Genomic DNA, 14,358 nt, shown 5'->3' with positions numbered 1-14,358 from the left:
GATTGCTTCCTTAATGTAATACAATATATGTTAGAGCTGGAAAGACCTCAAGAAAACTTGTTCATATTTCTAATATATTGATCACACTATCAAATAATGCTAAAGGAAATTCCTGATGTAGATTCATGGATTGGGTTAACTTTTCAAAATGGAAAGAACACCTTAAAAATCTAATATTTAATGCTAAAATATGAAGGTAATCTGGAGTTTTCTAGCAGAATTCTGATACTGCCAACAAAAGCTTTGTTCAGCTTTATGTGCCAGTTGCCTTTTCCCTCAAGTGTATTTTGGTATAATAATTTTTATTACTAAATTTTATTGAATGTGGATTTTAGTGCAAGCCAGATGTAGCCTAAGTATTAGACTTTCCCTCAATTCCCCTCTTGGGAAATGAAAGATTGGTACCAACATTCAGTTGCTCCTTTTTCTTTACTAACCTTCCTTCCTTCCTTCTTTCTTGCACAGATTTTGTAAGCACAATCAGTCATCCTCTTATCAGATCAGTTTGGTCACTTCAGCAAAGCTAGCCTCAAAGAATAGGTTCATCATGAACAACAACAACAATCTATTTAAAATATATTGGAAGAATTCCAAACTCCTGTATTAAGAGGGGCAGTTGTAATTCCTGCAGGATAAAGAACGATAAAGAAATAAAATGCTGTAATCCTCCACAAATGTGGCTGACATTAAAATCTAGCTACTGACCATCTGATATTTTTTTCTCTGGAGTAGTCCCAGTTGCATTTTAATGCTGCCAATTGTGCTGGCAGTAGCGAGACACAATTCAATTCATATTCCGCTCTGAAAGGTGCCCAGCCCTTGTATGTAGCTCCTCTTCAATTAAAGCTGTAGACAAAAAATCCTCAATGGGAATCTGTTGCTGCAAATTAATTATTCACCACAGACTGAGCTATAATTTAATCAGTGCAATAATCCTTTGCACGTCTGTAGCACCTTTCATCCAAAAATCACATGACAGTCATGGGTTAGTTTATGACAATTCTTAGCATGTGTTCTTGAGAGGAATTAGAGTAGGTTGTTTAACTGTTCATGGATCTTTTGGATCTTTGTGAGGCAATTGAAGGGGAATTGTTAACAATGTGACTAAATGTGAATGTATGTTTCAGGACAACTGTTTTATTGTTCAGTAAGCATACAGGTGTTGTTCCCTTGATGTTACATGGAGACCAAACATCTTTCACAAAGATGGTTCTTTTACTGCAACAAAATAACGTTTTCTAACACTCAAACCACATCATTTTATTTTGAGAAAAATACCCGTTATTTCATCACTTGCTTACTCAGAGTTCGATTAATGTTAGCTGACTGCACTGAAAGCAGGTCTGAAGTAATACAGATGTTCTGAGGCATTTGATCTTGAGCAGTTCATCATTCACATATGCGATGCAGGACTTCACACAGGATTCATCATGGGACAAACAGGCACATATGCACCAAACTAAGTAAAGCTGCTTCACACCCTTTTGCAAAAGGTAACCACAAGTGCTGAGCTGTGTCAGAGCAAAGGCCAAAGGTTTGCACAGTAGCCAACTGGATAACTATGGGAAGTCCAGATCAGGACATGCATGAATAGTACCCTCTTGCCTGTGTCACTAGCAGCTGGTATGTGGAAGAATATGCCCCTGAAGCTGGAGGTCATATATAGCCATCAACAGTCTTATCCTCCATGAATTTGTTAAATTCCCCCATTTGAAGCCATCCAAGTTGGTGGCCTACACTACATCATGTAGTGAAGGTTTAGAGGGCCTTCTTAAAGAAATATCCTCTGAAGAGGTGAAGAGGATGGAAACTAGAAGAGGGGCATTTTTGGTGGTTTCATCCCATCTCTGGAATAGGCTCCCCAGAGTAGAATGACTGGAACCCCCATTGCAATAGTTTTGGTGCCAGGCAAAGACAGTTCTTTTTTCCAGACATTTTAGTAATTAATGGTGTTGAACTGATTTTAAATTCTGTATGGATTTTATGGATGGTTTTAGTCTACTATATGTGCTTCAAATAATCTAAGTTAATGATCTATGTACTTGCCAAAATTGTATTATTTTTGTATTTACTTGTTTTTATTTAATTGTTTATTTAACTTATTTAATTGTTCACCTCCCAGAGAATCCTATATAGAACTATTGCTGCAGTTTATGACTTTAATAAATCATGTAATAGCAATAGTCTCCTTTTGCTCAGCCCACAATATTGTAACTTTTTCTTACTTATAGGGGACCTATTCCAGTCTCTTGATGATTTTGGTTGCCTTTTCTAGTACCTTTTCCAGATCTACAGTCATTTTTGAGTCATGTACATGGTATTCCAAGTATGGTCATGCCATGTATTTGTATAAAGGTGTGATGATAGTTCCACTTTATTTTGAGATGCCAGGACTTGGGTAAATTTCCAAATGTCTGTATTTGTAAAGTTACAGAAATGCATAGTGATTCACTCGTTTAAGTTAGGAGATAGCATATCTTGCCTAAACTGTATTGTGTAATTTTAAGGCCTTTTCCTGTGCATCTGAATGTCTACCAGGGAATAACAGTACTTTAAGAAGAAGTAATTTTGAGGCTTCAATTGACTGTAGAATGTCGTACAGTTCCAGTTTTCTACTTTTGTCTGTTATAAATTTTGCAACAGAAAAGACAGAAAAACAGTGGAATCTGTGAATGACCCAAAACTATTTTATTAACCAAATAAAATACAATCCACATATAAAAGACTGCCTAAAAGGGGAAAAAGCTTGTACATGTTTATGCCTGATGAGCACACATTCTGTCTAATTCCTTGGAAATCACATTTTTTTCTTTTCAGAAACATGTTTCCCGCCAACCTTGTTGAAGCCACTTTTAAACAGGTGAGTGTCTGGATCATTATTAGTTTTGGCACTACAGAAACATTCCCCTTAAATAAACATGCTCCTCAGGGCGTAATGCAAGTCCACTTCGAAGCATAAGGAGTTTTTTCTGTTCGTTTCAGAAGACATTCAGAAAGAATAATCTCTTCCTTATAGGTACGAATGCCAAGTAATCAGTTCATACATGTCTTGCATTTCTCTCTCTTGCTGACTTATAAAGATGAAAAACCTTACAATACCTGATATAAAATTATGTATAAACAGAAGTATGCACATATTTTTAAATAACAGTATGAAAATGCAGATTTATTTTTTAAAAACTCTTAAATTATCCCCTCTTTTAATGCTAATTCTTCTCTAAGTCACATGGAGGCAGGTAGTAGATCAGATTGAGGCAAGAGGTGTTAACTAAAGTGGTAGAAAGCTTTAGTTTTCAACCCCCACAAAGTAGAGTATGGGCTTGGTTTCTAACGTTAATTTTGCAACATGTGGATTTTAGAGAAGGGCTATAATTTGCCTTCCTGTGCAAAATGGCCCAGGTTCAATCTGTGGCATCTCTGGGTTGGGTTGGCAGGGAACATTAGGTTGCAGAACGACTTGCCTGAAGCCCGGGAGCACTACTGTGAGGCAACCTGCACAGTAGGGAATACTGTACTAAAGACTACTGACCCGATTGTATGGCAACCTCCTCTTTTCCCAAGATTTGCATGTATATCCTTAGACTGTGCAGCTCTGCCATGAAATAGTCCTGGGCAGCTTGTGATTCACTGGGCCAAATGAAACTTGCAATGTTGTCTCGGGAATTTTATCAGCCTCCCAGTTTTGCTTTAAAAAATGCTATTTTTAATTAATAAAACAAGTATATGGGCAAAAGCAGTGCTCTCAGCAGTTATATTTAAAAATGACCATTTCACAAAAGGAACACTATGAAACAATCAACGGAAGAGCACAGGCTGGCTGTTTAAACCAAACCATACAAACATTTCATCACAAGTCTGCTGAAATAAAACAGTCTTCAGCAATGTGCAAAAAGGGTCAAGTGTTTCATATTCTGGGTGCATCTACTGAAAAGGTGCTCACTCTCTTGCCCTCGCTTGTCTTGTCAAATGTACTTAGATAAAACACAGAAAGGCTCTTCCTTCTGTGCTATGGGTGGTGAGTGTTCTGAGAGATACTGAGACACAAATTGTATAAATCCAGCATAAAATCTACATTCTTCACATCTTAATAGAGTTGGCCAGATTTGATTCATCCTGTTTGTTCCCAAATTTCATAGATGAAATTATGAAAACCTTCATAATGTGCCCATACTCATCCATGCAAGCTTGTCCCCATTTGGCTGTTGTACAATGCTAATAACTCTTCCCTACGCATTGCATATTGTGTGTGTGTTGCCTGCAGTGGCCTTTTCTAAAGTTCTGAAGCAAGTTTGCTAGTAAACTGACATAGCAAGTTCTCCCCTGCCCCCTCCCCCTGCCAATGGAATAAGATGACTGAGAAATTTTAAGTACAAAACTAAAATATAAACCGAGTGAGACAGTATTTCCAGATTAAACATTCCTTGCACCATTGCTCTGCTCATCCACAGATTTCTGTGTTTGTGTTTGTGTGTGAGGGGAGAAGGTGTCTGGACAATAACTCCTTTCATCTGTAGCTGTCCCATGTTTTCCCATTGCTTCTTTTGTCTTTTCTCTTACTGAGGAAAAGGCATTTAATAAGAAAGATGAAGCAGCCCCACAATGCTTTCTTATAGACCCCTCTTTCTGGAAGCAACCTCAGTTTCCTTGTCTATGCTGGAGAGCAAAGTAATCCTGTTTCATTGAACAGACAGGTTTGGAAGCACAAAGTATATTCATATTTAGTTCTGAGGGCATTAAGGGCGAGTCACATATATTTTCATCCCCAATCAAAATGTAGCTGCCTCGTTAGTGGTAGCGACCATCTAAGATGCAGGGGACTGCAGAAGGATGTCCTATCCAATTAAAGCATTTCCAGTGAGAGAAGCTAATTCCCTGAACTGGAAACTGACCAACACACCTTACACAAATGTGTGCATCTTCAGCTCCAGACGGAGCATGTTAAGTAAGAGGAAGGCCTTGAACAAATCCTTTCCCTTACTTGGAATCCACTTGTGATGTAAGAAAAGGCTTTGAGTAAAATTTGCAGGTGCTGCTGCTAATTATGGTGTTTAGAGCATTAGGTGTGTAACTGTTTTTCTTAAGTGTCACATTCATTTGGTATACACATGACTGAAATCAGTCAATGGAAATTACTGTCAGACAAGGCAATAGGGAATAGGAACATTTTCAGATGTGAGACTTTCCCTATAATACATTTCCACAGGGTTACACATTATCATGATATTACAATTTTACTTTTGGGTTTACAATTTGGAAAACATCCCTAGACTTTGATTTTTGCAAGCCACCCTCACTCCTTTTGATAACTTCCCATTATATCTGTACAGTTTTAGGCCAATAGTTTAGTCTTTTCTCCAGTTTATTATATTTATGTGTTCCAATGCAATAAAGGAGACTTCTGCCATTGCCTAGGCTTTGGCTAGTGCTTCTAGAATATGGAAGCCAAATTAAAAAAAAAAACAGCAACAACAACTTTGCATGAACCACAGCACACACATGAACATACTTTTTCTCAACAATCAAAATATATATTTGCATGGTGTGTCAGAGTGTAGGGAAAATAATGTAGTGGCTAAAAACTGACCTAAGCCATGAACCTGTTCAGGCAAGTCTATTTTTATTCCTTTCACAAAAGAGAAATTAACATTTCACCTTAAGGCCAAACTGTTTGTTCAGAAGAAAGTAAGGGAGTTGCATTCTAACTTCCCTTCCTTGAAAAAATAATGGAATGGAAGGCAGATTTTTAACCTTTCCTATCCCTCTTTAGGCTTCTGTGACACTGCAAATCTGATCCTGTTGGTTTGCAGACCCTGAGAAAGGCGTGGGATTCAGTTGCAGGGGAAAGGGGTGTAGATGGAAGACAGCTTTTTTCAGGAATCCCCACCAATACTGTATGAACAGATGAGCAGCTAATAATCCAAGCTACGTTCGTCACTCCTGTGATTCCCTCATAACTGTACACATAACATGGGACATGGGGAAAGTATTTGAGATGAGAACCAGGGGAGGCGACACTTATTTTATTTACTTGATTTGTATATGCCTTTCTACCAAGAAAAATAGCACTCCACACTTCACCTTTCCTTCGATACTGATTCAATTCCAAACTTCAGGTAAAGGTGCGAATTTAAATGGAGTTCCAGGAATATCTTCTGGGGTTAGTCAGAATTTCATCACCTTCCTTCCCAAATCTATGAGAGTTTCCCCCAACTACTGTTCCCTCTGAGAATGTCCCCTAAGCACCACCCAATTCCCAGTTATCTGGCAATTGTGTGGTTGGGACCATGATTTGCGTCAGCCAAATTTCGGAATAATGGATATATTCTACTGAAAACCACATTTCTTCCATAGTTGGAGTACATGTGAGAGGGGACAGTTATTTCTCACAGATATTTCTTTCTTTGTTGAGAAGTCCATACATTTAAACCTCAAACAAGATGTTTCTGAATATAATGGAGATGTCTTCGGCTCTTTCAGTACCGAACCAAAAGCATCCCTATTGTCAAAGCCAACAAGGCAGCATCTGAAAGCACCACTCACCGAATCATCATCTATGGGGTGCAGGATGAAAATGGATCCAATATCCAGAATTTTGCCTTGGACATCACACCACCACCTGAAGTGATTTACAAATCAGAGCCTGGCACCAGTGAAGGCATGAATGTGTTGGGCATTGTAATATTCTCTGCCACAATGGGTATGTGTTCGAAACCTATACATGGAAGACACACATACACTGACTGAAGTTGTTATTGGTACAGGAAAGTCGTCTTTCTGTTTAGAATTTCCAATTTCATTTTTACCTCTTCCCATTCCATGAGTCATCAGTATTCAGCATCTCTGCTAGGAAAAAATGATTCACAGCTTTGAGTAGTTAAGTATTGTGGGTGAATTTTCAGTGGCCTGGGAACACTATGTGCTATTTTTAACAAGCCTACCTTGCTTTGCCTTTCCCCACCAGGAGGTTTTTGCTTTCCTCTGTAACTCATAGAGATTTTGCAAGGAACTTGAATGAGAAACAAAGGGAGGTTTGTGTATAGGATATAACTTTCATTTAGCACCTGTTGCTAGGCTCATATATGGCTACCCTAAGGCATAAGTGAAACTATGTGTTGCTACACAAGGGTCACAATGACTACATCTGAAACAGCTGATAAATCATTATAAGAACAATTCCTTCAAAAGCTAAATCTCTTTTTCTGTGTGGGAAAAATGCAAACAAGAAGGTATTTGGTCAAGAGATAATCTTGCTAAGAGATTGTTAACAATGCTATTGTTAACATTTGAGGAGCAGATGCTTAGTTTGGATGTTTCAGTAGAACAACAGGATTAAAAGAACCTTCAGAAACTTAAATAAACATGTGGGAACAGTCTGATAATTTCCCTTTACATACACACACACACACTAGTATTTGAGTCTGCCAGCAATATTGGGCTATGAAACTGGAAAAATAAATCCAGCATGAGATATTATTGCAGTCAACCAAGCTCAACAAAAGAGCAGAAAAGGAGAGTAACTGCAGGAAGGATCAGCATGTGGACTTCTTGCATGCTTCCTAGAAGATAGTTTGCTGGTGACACTAGCTTGACGCACAACTGGGCATAGAAGAATCTGGTTTGCATGTAGCAAAAGCAGGTTGCGTATAGATTGAGTATGGGTTGTTGTTCAGTCATGAGTTACTATGTCAGTCCTACATTATAGTTTAACTCTAAGTTGTTAACTGCTAACAAAGAGTTCACAACCCAACAATAAACCATGGATTTCATTCTGACTTGTTTGTGGTTAACAGCCCATAGTTAAACAATACTGCACAGAATGCACATAACAGGAACCTATAGAACAACTAAGTGACAAACCATGTTCAAACCATATTGTGGGCTGTTGTTACAGGCAAACCAGGCTGGTGTTTATCCAGATTGTCCCTCCTGGCTTTTTTCAGGTTGGGAAAAAATAATAGTAGAACATTACAAAGATGTGTATGAACTACTATTGTCCAGACAACTAACTTCCAATGTGCATTAAATACACTATACTTTTCCAGGAGAGTTGTCATCACCACCACCATCAGTAAAAACAAGCTGCATGGAACAAAGTCTACCTTACATCACACCTTTATAGACCAATAGAGTGTGAAATGCATCATGTGGTTCCTAGCAGGCTACTCAGCAAGATTCAAGATACAAACAAAGAAACATTGGTTGTAACTAATTTCAATTGAAATCAGCAGAACTTGGTAGTTATGATTAACAGTGCAAGTATCCTACATATAGAAGTAAGTCCCACTGAGTTCAGTGTGGGTTTCTCCCAGGTAAGTTGTTATAGGACTGCAGCCTTGGTCCTATTGCATCAACATCAAATTTGAGTGCTTACATTACAGGGGAGACAAGGTTCCCTTACATTGTGTGATGGCCTCGTTAGCTATTTAGGCTACAGATGGATGGATGGATATGATTAGACTAAAACTGGGGAGAGTGGTTTCTTCTATAGTTGAACAACTTTTTAAATGGAACATGAGTTGTGGCTAACTTTTCCTGGACGTTATTTGCTCATGTGTTTGTGTGCTGTCACATGTTGTTGGTTCTTTAATGTTCACATATTCCAAAATGTCATTTGCATTTAAACAAAGCTTCATTGACCTGCTATACAAGGTTCAGTCAAGTAGTTCACAGTATGTCCTGCAGAGAGCAGTGGAATATTTAACTGACTTAGCCCTCTCTTCTCATTGGTTTACCTCCAATGTGCATTGTCTCCAGTCTGAGTGATACAGATTTTATTTAAACCGCTAATTTAGCTGGCATTATTTACCACATGTTCAGATGGAGGTTTGACTCATGAGCTGGACTGCTTCCTCATGAAGAAGAACATTTCATGGCATTCAGCAGTAAACCCTAGATTTTGGAACAAGTATGTCAGCAGATTTATCTAAATGAAAAGCTGCTTAACCCTTTTCAACTGTGAAGAGGCAACCAGAATCCAGAAAACTACTCCCTTTATTTCTGCTAGGGAGAAGCAGCACACCATCACATGAGCAAACAGTGTCCAGAATACAGTGTCCTCCAAAGGACATTGTTGCTTTTACATCATGGAACATGAAGACCTTATTGGGGGAACGGCCAGAGCACCATGCTTGAGTGCATACTTCATATGCATGTGGTCCTAGGATCAGAGGTGGCAGGTGGACTCCAGTCACAAGGTAACAAAGGAAAGTCCTCGTGTGGCACCAAACATAGCTCTGAACTACCTTGGATAGGCCTCACGTATTGTTCTTTTACCTGCCTCATGGCCCCATCTGTACTACCTCATGCTAACCAGATAAAGCATATCCCTGATCTCTTGTGGGTTGGGCAGTCTGTTTTCTTTAGTCTAATGCTTCCAAGTGAGCCATACGTTCCATAAGCTTGATGCCAATATCTTTTCTAGGAGATTGCTTTCCTAGCCACTGCTGACACCCATCCCCTATAATTACCCTTGGCTCATTCTGGAACATTTGATTTGGAATAAATAGTTAATTCTAGCCTGGTACCACTTGAACAATAGTGGATCACCCAAGATAAATTATTACAGATACTTCCACAGCAGAGAATGACAGTCATTGCCTGCTGGGAGAACATATCATGCATGAATGTATTCCAACTAGGACAGCTGAAAAGAGTGGATTTAGGCTACAATCCTAGGCGCACATCTCCTGGCAAGAAGGTCAGCTAAACACAGTTATCTGAAAGCATCCCATTGAGTAAACATTTATAGGATTGGGCTGCACCGAATCAAATGCAAGACATGTTATTTGAATGGCATGGTGTCAGTCATATGGAAGATATTAAAATGTTTTTGATCAGAGGAGTTATATTTTGGAAATGTTGAAGCTCTTTACAAATTGAGGAGCAAAAAAATGATGCACAAAACTTTTGACACAGTATTGCGCCCTCCCCACCAAGAGCTCGTGCATGTTCAGTTGGATCTGAATTGGGTCTTGTCATGTCAAATACATCCCATAATTGCAGCAGTGTTCTACTTAGTCCTTTTTTCCCTGAGGCAGCTAATCACTGCAATCTACTTTTGAGCTGAAATTTGAGCTCACACATATCTACTACATGGCCTCTAGGTGGAGCTGTACTGTAGTGGAATAGCACAAATCTACAAGGAGGAACAAGGCTTTCAGAGTTGTTTTCTATGCTGTAAAACAAATAGCTAGGAAAGCACTCTGGAAAAAAAAGAGAAACTGGAAGATCAAGATGTTGGCTAATGAACACATCATGAGAGTGTCTCAGGCAGAAGAACTATCAGAATACAGCAAGGATTGCGGAAGCATTTGTGAGATAAAAGCAATGCATCCATTCTTGTCTGCCCCTGAACATGTATGTAAAATCTACCCCACCTTTCCATCATTCTTCTCTTCAGCTGGTGGAAAGGGAGACAAAGGAATTCGGAAGAAGCAGGATAGCTAAGAATCCGTGAAGTCACACTGATGTCAAACTACAGGCATGGAGGTGGGACACGCTGTCAGTCACACTGGGAAATAGGCCCACAGTTAATTTTCATATGGGCTGCAGTTCTTCCTTCCTCCTCCTCCATCCCCCACCCCAATGTTCAAAGGGAAAAGCTCCTTCTTCCAGAGGAAACCATATCATTCCATTGGTAGATAATACAAATGAAATGTTTCCCCCTTTATAGCTTTTAACTGGGGAAATTCTTTTAACCCTGGTCTAAAGCTGACATTTCATGCTTGTGCTGAACTAAAACACTGAACTGTCTTCCACTTTCTGTTAGCAGGAAGGAGTGACATAGTTCATAAAATATAGTGTGAACATCTGAAATTATGGCTAGATGAAGGCTAACCAGCATGGTTGTGAGATGGCTGGGTCTGACAGTGGATTATTTTGCTCCCTGTTGAATCAAGAACACTGAAAAATCTGGAACCTGTTCTACATCCACAGATGTGAGCTCTGAGGCTTGGCTTAGGATCTAAACACATTTACTCTACAAGCAGATGGGCACATATATCAACTCTACCACAAAGTCATTCCCACTCAGTTGTTTTCAAATGCACTTTCTTGTTTAAATGCTTCCTTGTCTAACCTGCATTTTTCCAATCACTAATCGATGACTAAACCTTGGCCTCCATCTGATTCCACCTGGTTCTTGGTTTAGTGTCCTGGTGCTGGAAGGAACTATTATCTGGGTTTTTTTAGCACGAAAGGTGGCCTAATCTTTTGGCAATATACGATTAAGGCTGCAAGCCTGGAATAAGTCCCAACCAGCCTGGTGAGACTTATTTCTGAGTAGATTAGCAACAGACTGTGCTGCAAGCCTGCAGTTCTGGGTAGGCCTCCTTGGGAGTAAGCCCCCTTGAACACAATGGCATTCCAAAATGAACATGCAAAGGAGTCCACTGTGCAGCAATTTTCTCCTGTGCTAATCATGTAATTACGTCTCGCTATTGTTACTTTAGAATAAGAAGTAGAATACAAAGTACAAAAAGATTATTTGTAACATGAAAGTGCATTCTGGGAATTGAGGTTTAACATTCGATATTATATTTATTTGTACGCTGCCCCCATAGCTATAGGCTGTCTGGGTGGCTCACAACATATGATACAGCAATTAAAATAAGGAATTCAAATTCATATCACAATAAAATATAGCAAACAGCAATAAAGAATAAAAGCAATAAAATAAGCTAAAGTAGAATAAGGTAATATGATATAAGAGGAAACATAAAATTAATTAATATATGTGTAATTACATGTAAATTATATAATTCACATTATATACACATTACATTATATACACATTACATCATAAACACCTTGTGCATATGAACTCAGAAGCCCACCAAGCCAATCAGCAATGGGTGGTGTCTGCACATGTGTTACAAACCTCCTGCTTCTCTTTCTTTCTATCAAAGACTGAAAATAGGAGTGAGTCAAGCTCCTGTAAGGGAAAGCAGAAGAATTCTTCTAAGTAGCTCATTCAAACCGTAGGCCTGAACTGTCCCTGTGGGTGTCCAGATCCTAAACACAGTGACAGATTCCCCTAAAGGGGATGATGATTCCATGACATGGAGGTGCAAGGGACATACATCTGTAGAAAGGTAGCTTCCATGCACCAAATTTGAATGAGAAGGGTATGTAGCCCTATCCACAAGTTCACTGTACATTATAAGACCAAAGGGTGCTAACTGGTCTCTCCTGGCTCCTTCAGTGAGGGTGTTTTCAGCAGCCACTCAACAATCATGACATTCCCTTCTGATGGAGATTCATTCAAGCCTGAACCCAGACATCATGCAAAAATAATGTAAACATTTGTGTTTAGTATTTAATCTGTGGGTTAAAGCAGATACATGTCTGCTTTTATAATTCATAATGTATTTTTAAAAGATATTGCTTCCAGCCATTATCTGTTCTGATAGGTCACACTGAATAAACAGGGAATTTAAACTGTGGAAGTTAGCAGAACATAATAATTTTATTGCCTATAGCAGAATGTAATATTTTATTACATATAGCATATCTATACAATATAAACATACAGTAGATATGCTATTTTATTACCTATAACACATATTTTTTGTTTTTTATTGTTAGTTGGTTAGTTACCGTGTATAGAAATTAGTCATCTGGAATTTCATAAACGTTTGCTTGTTTTCTGCTATGGCTACCATGGAAGAAAGCTAAGTGCAGCCTGCTAGGTTGTTGGATTTTTCAATCAAATTTTCCACTATAATTTGGACTGAAGCCTCCAAATTTAATTCACTGCCACCAGATGTCTAATGTATGTTCACTGCCCCTTTGCAAAAGGAAGACTTTGTTGTATTTAGTGGGGCTTACAGAGCAATTGCCATGTCGGGCAGAAAGCATCGGTTCTAAAGCCCTGCCATCTTCTGCAGACAGGGCAGGGGGAAGAATGGGGAGCAGGGTGACTTTGTTCCTTAAAGAACGGCACCATTGAAAACAATAGGAGGACCAATCCAGGGAGTGAGGGGATTTTAGATCCAGAACATTGAGGTAGCCCCTGAGTGCCCAACTGGGGCCTCATCCATGAGTGGGAACACCTCTGACAGGCTTACAGAAGGCCTCTATGGGAAGCAGGCCTACCGCACTAATAAAGGGGCACTTACATCTTGTGCCAAGCCTCTAAAGTTATTTCTGAGAAGGTATGCACAAGATTGCACTGCCTATCATTTTTCAGGAGTACAATTTAAAAAAAAGCAAAAATTTCTTTGAGAGCAACAGTGGTTGGCCTATATTACTGTACCAAAGACTCCATTTAAAATTCTGTGATCCAAATATTCAGTGGTTTAAATTATCCAAGCCTGAAATAGTAACATAGATTTCTCAGAAACAGAATTTTGGCATTTATTTGTTTTTCTGTTGTTAGTTTCCTGCCATTTGATAGCCATGTAACGTAGACAGTGGAGATGAGACTCATGGTATGCGGGGATTCCATAGGTGCAATGAAAAATGAGACAGTTCCAGCTTTGTGAATTCAGGTCCCAGGTGGAGGCAGCTGTTTAGGAAATACAAAAATATCTACGGATAGCATGTACACATTTTCAAGACAGCAAATAGGATGTGATGAGAGGACAGATCAGACCGCTATGCGAGACTCAGGAGTATGCTTAACTATCCTTCCACATTCGGAGGGTAATCTTTGCCAAATTGGCCCCAAGTGCCCAGGCACTGAAGTAATGCAAACCAAATATGTGAAGCGTGCATTATTCATCATTCATAATTGTTGGCATGTGCTGCACACAAACATGTCGAAATAACAGATAGCATAATTCCATCTGGTGGTTCAAACTTGAATTTATTAGTGGAAACTCATATGAAGGTGAGTAAAATGAAACCAAGATGTTTATCTGTTTGCAGGAATAATGCTAGGCAGGATGGGGAACAGCGGCGTTCCTTTGGTCAGTTTCTGCCAGTGCTTAAATGAATCTGTCATGAAGATAGTGGCTGTTGCTGTATGGTGAGTAAATTCCATGTTTGGAAAAATCAGCACTTGCAACTGTAAGCACATTTCAGCCATTGGTTCAGAGGAGTTGGTTTCAGCCATGGAATAAGGCTACATAAATTCCAAGCATCTAAGTCTGTCTAGGGCTGTTAATAAGGTGGATCTGGATATGTATGGTCCATCCATTTCCTGGCCTGCTGACTGTTATCAGTAGGAGCTCAAGCACTATATTGGTGCCAAATGCCCTGTCTATGTTTCTTCTAAACAGGTTTTCCAGCTTTCTGGCTTCATGGAACCCTGTCCGACCTCAGCATTGATCCCTCTTCTTGAAGTGTGCCAGGGAACACCAGCAGTGGGGTACCTGAGGGGTAAACATGGTGGCCAGGCTTTATTGCTGACCTACA

General features: G+C 39.3%; 1 protein-coding gene across 2 annotated transcripts in view; it reads left to right on the top strand.

The window, feature by feature from the left end:
* The window catches only part of SLC1A7 (solute carrier family 1 member 7), a 66,015-nt gene that overhangs the window by 33,054 nt on the left and 18,603 nt on the right, over window positions 1-14,358 (top strand). For both annotated transcript variants that reach the window (XM_044429876.1, XM_044429875.1), the window contains 3 exons: window positions 2,818-2,860; window positions 6,478-6,697; window positions 13,870-13,969. In XM_044429876.1, the coding sequence (XP_044285811.1) occupies window positions 2,818-2,860; window positions 6,478-6,697; window positions 13,870-13,969 (363 nt within the window). The remainder of the gene's footprint in view (window positions 1-2,817; window positions 2,861-6,477; window positions 6,698-13,869; window positions 13,970-14,358) is intronic.

The sequence above is a fragment of the Varanus komodoensis genome, unplaced genomic scaffold (genome assembly GCF_004798865.1).
Source record: "Varanus komodoensis strain SLA01 unplaced genomic scaffold, ASM479886v1 scaffold20_1, whole genome shotgun sequence".
Classification (NCBI taxonomy): Eukaryota; Metazoa; Chordata; class Lepidosauria; order Squamata; family Varanidae; genus Varanus; species Varanus komodoensis.
The sequence above is the reverse complement of the archived record's forward strand: the minus strand, read 5'-3'. Positions and strand labels throughout refer to the sequence as shown.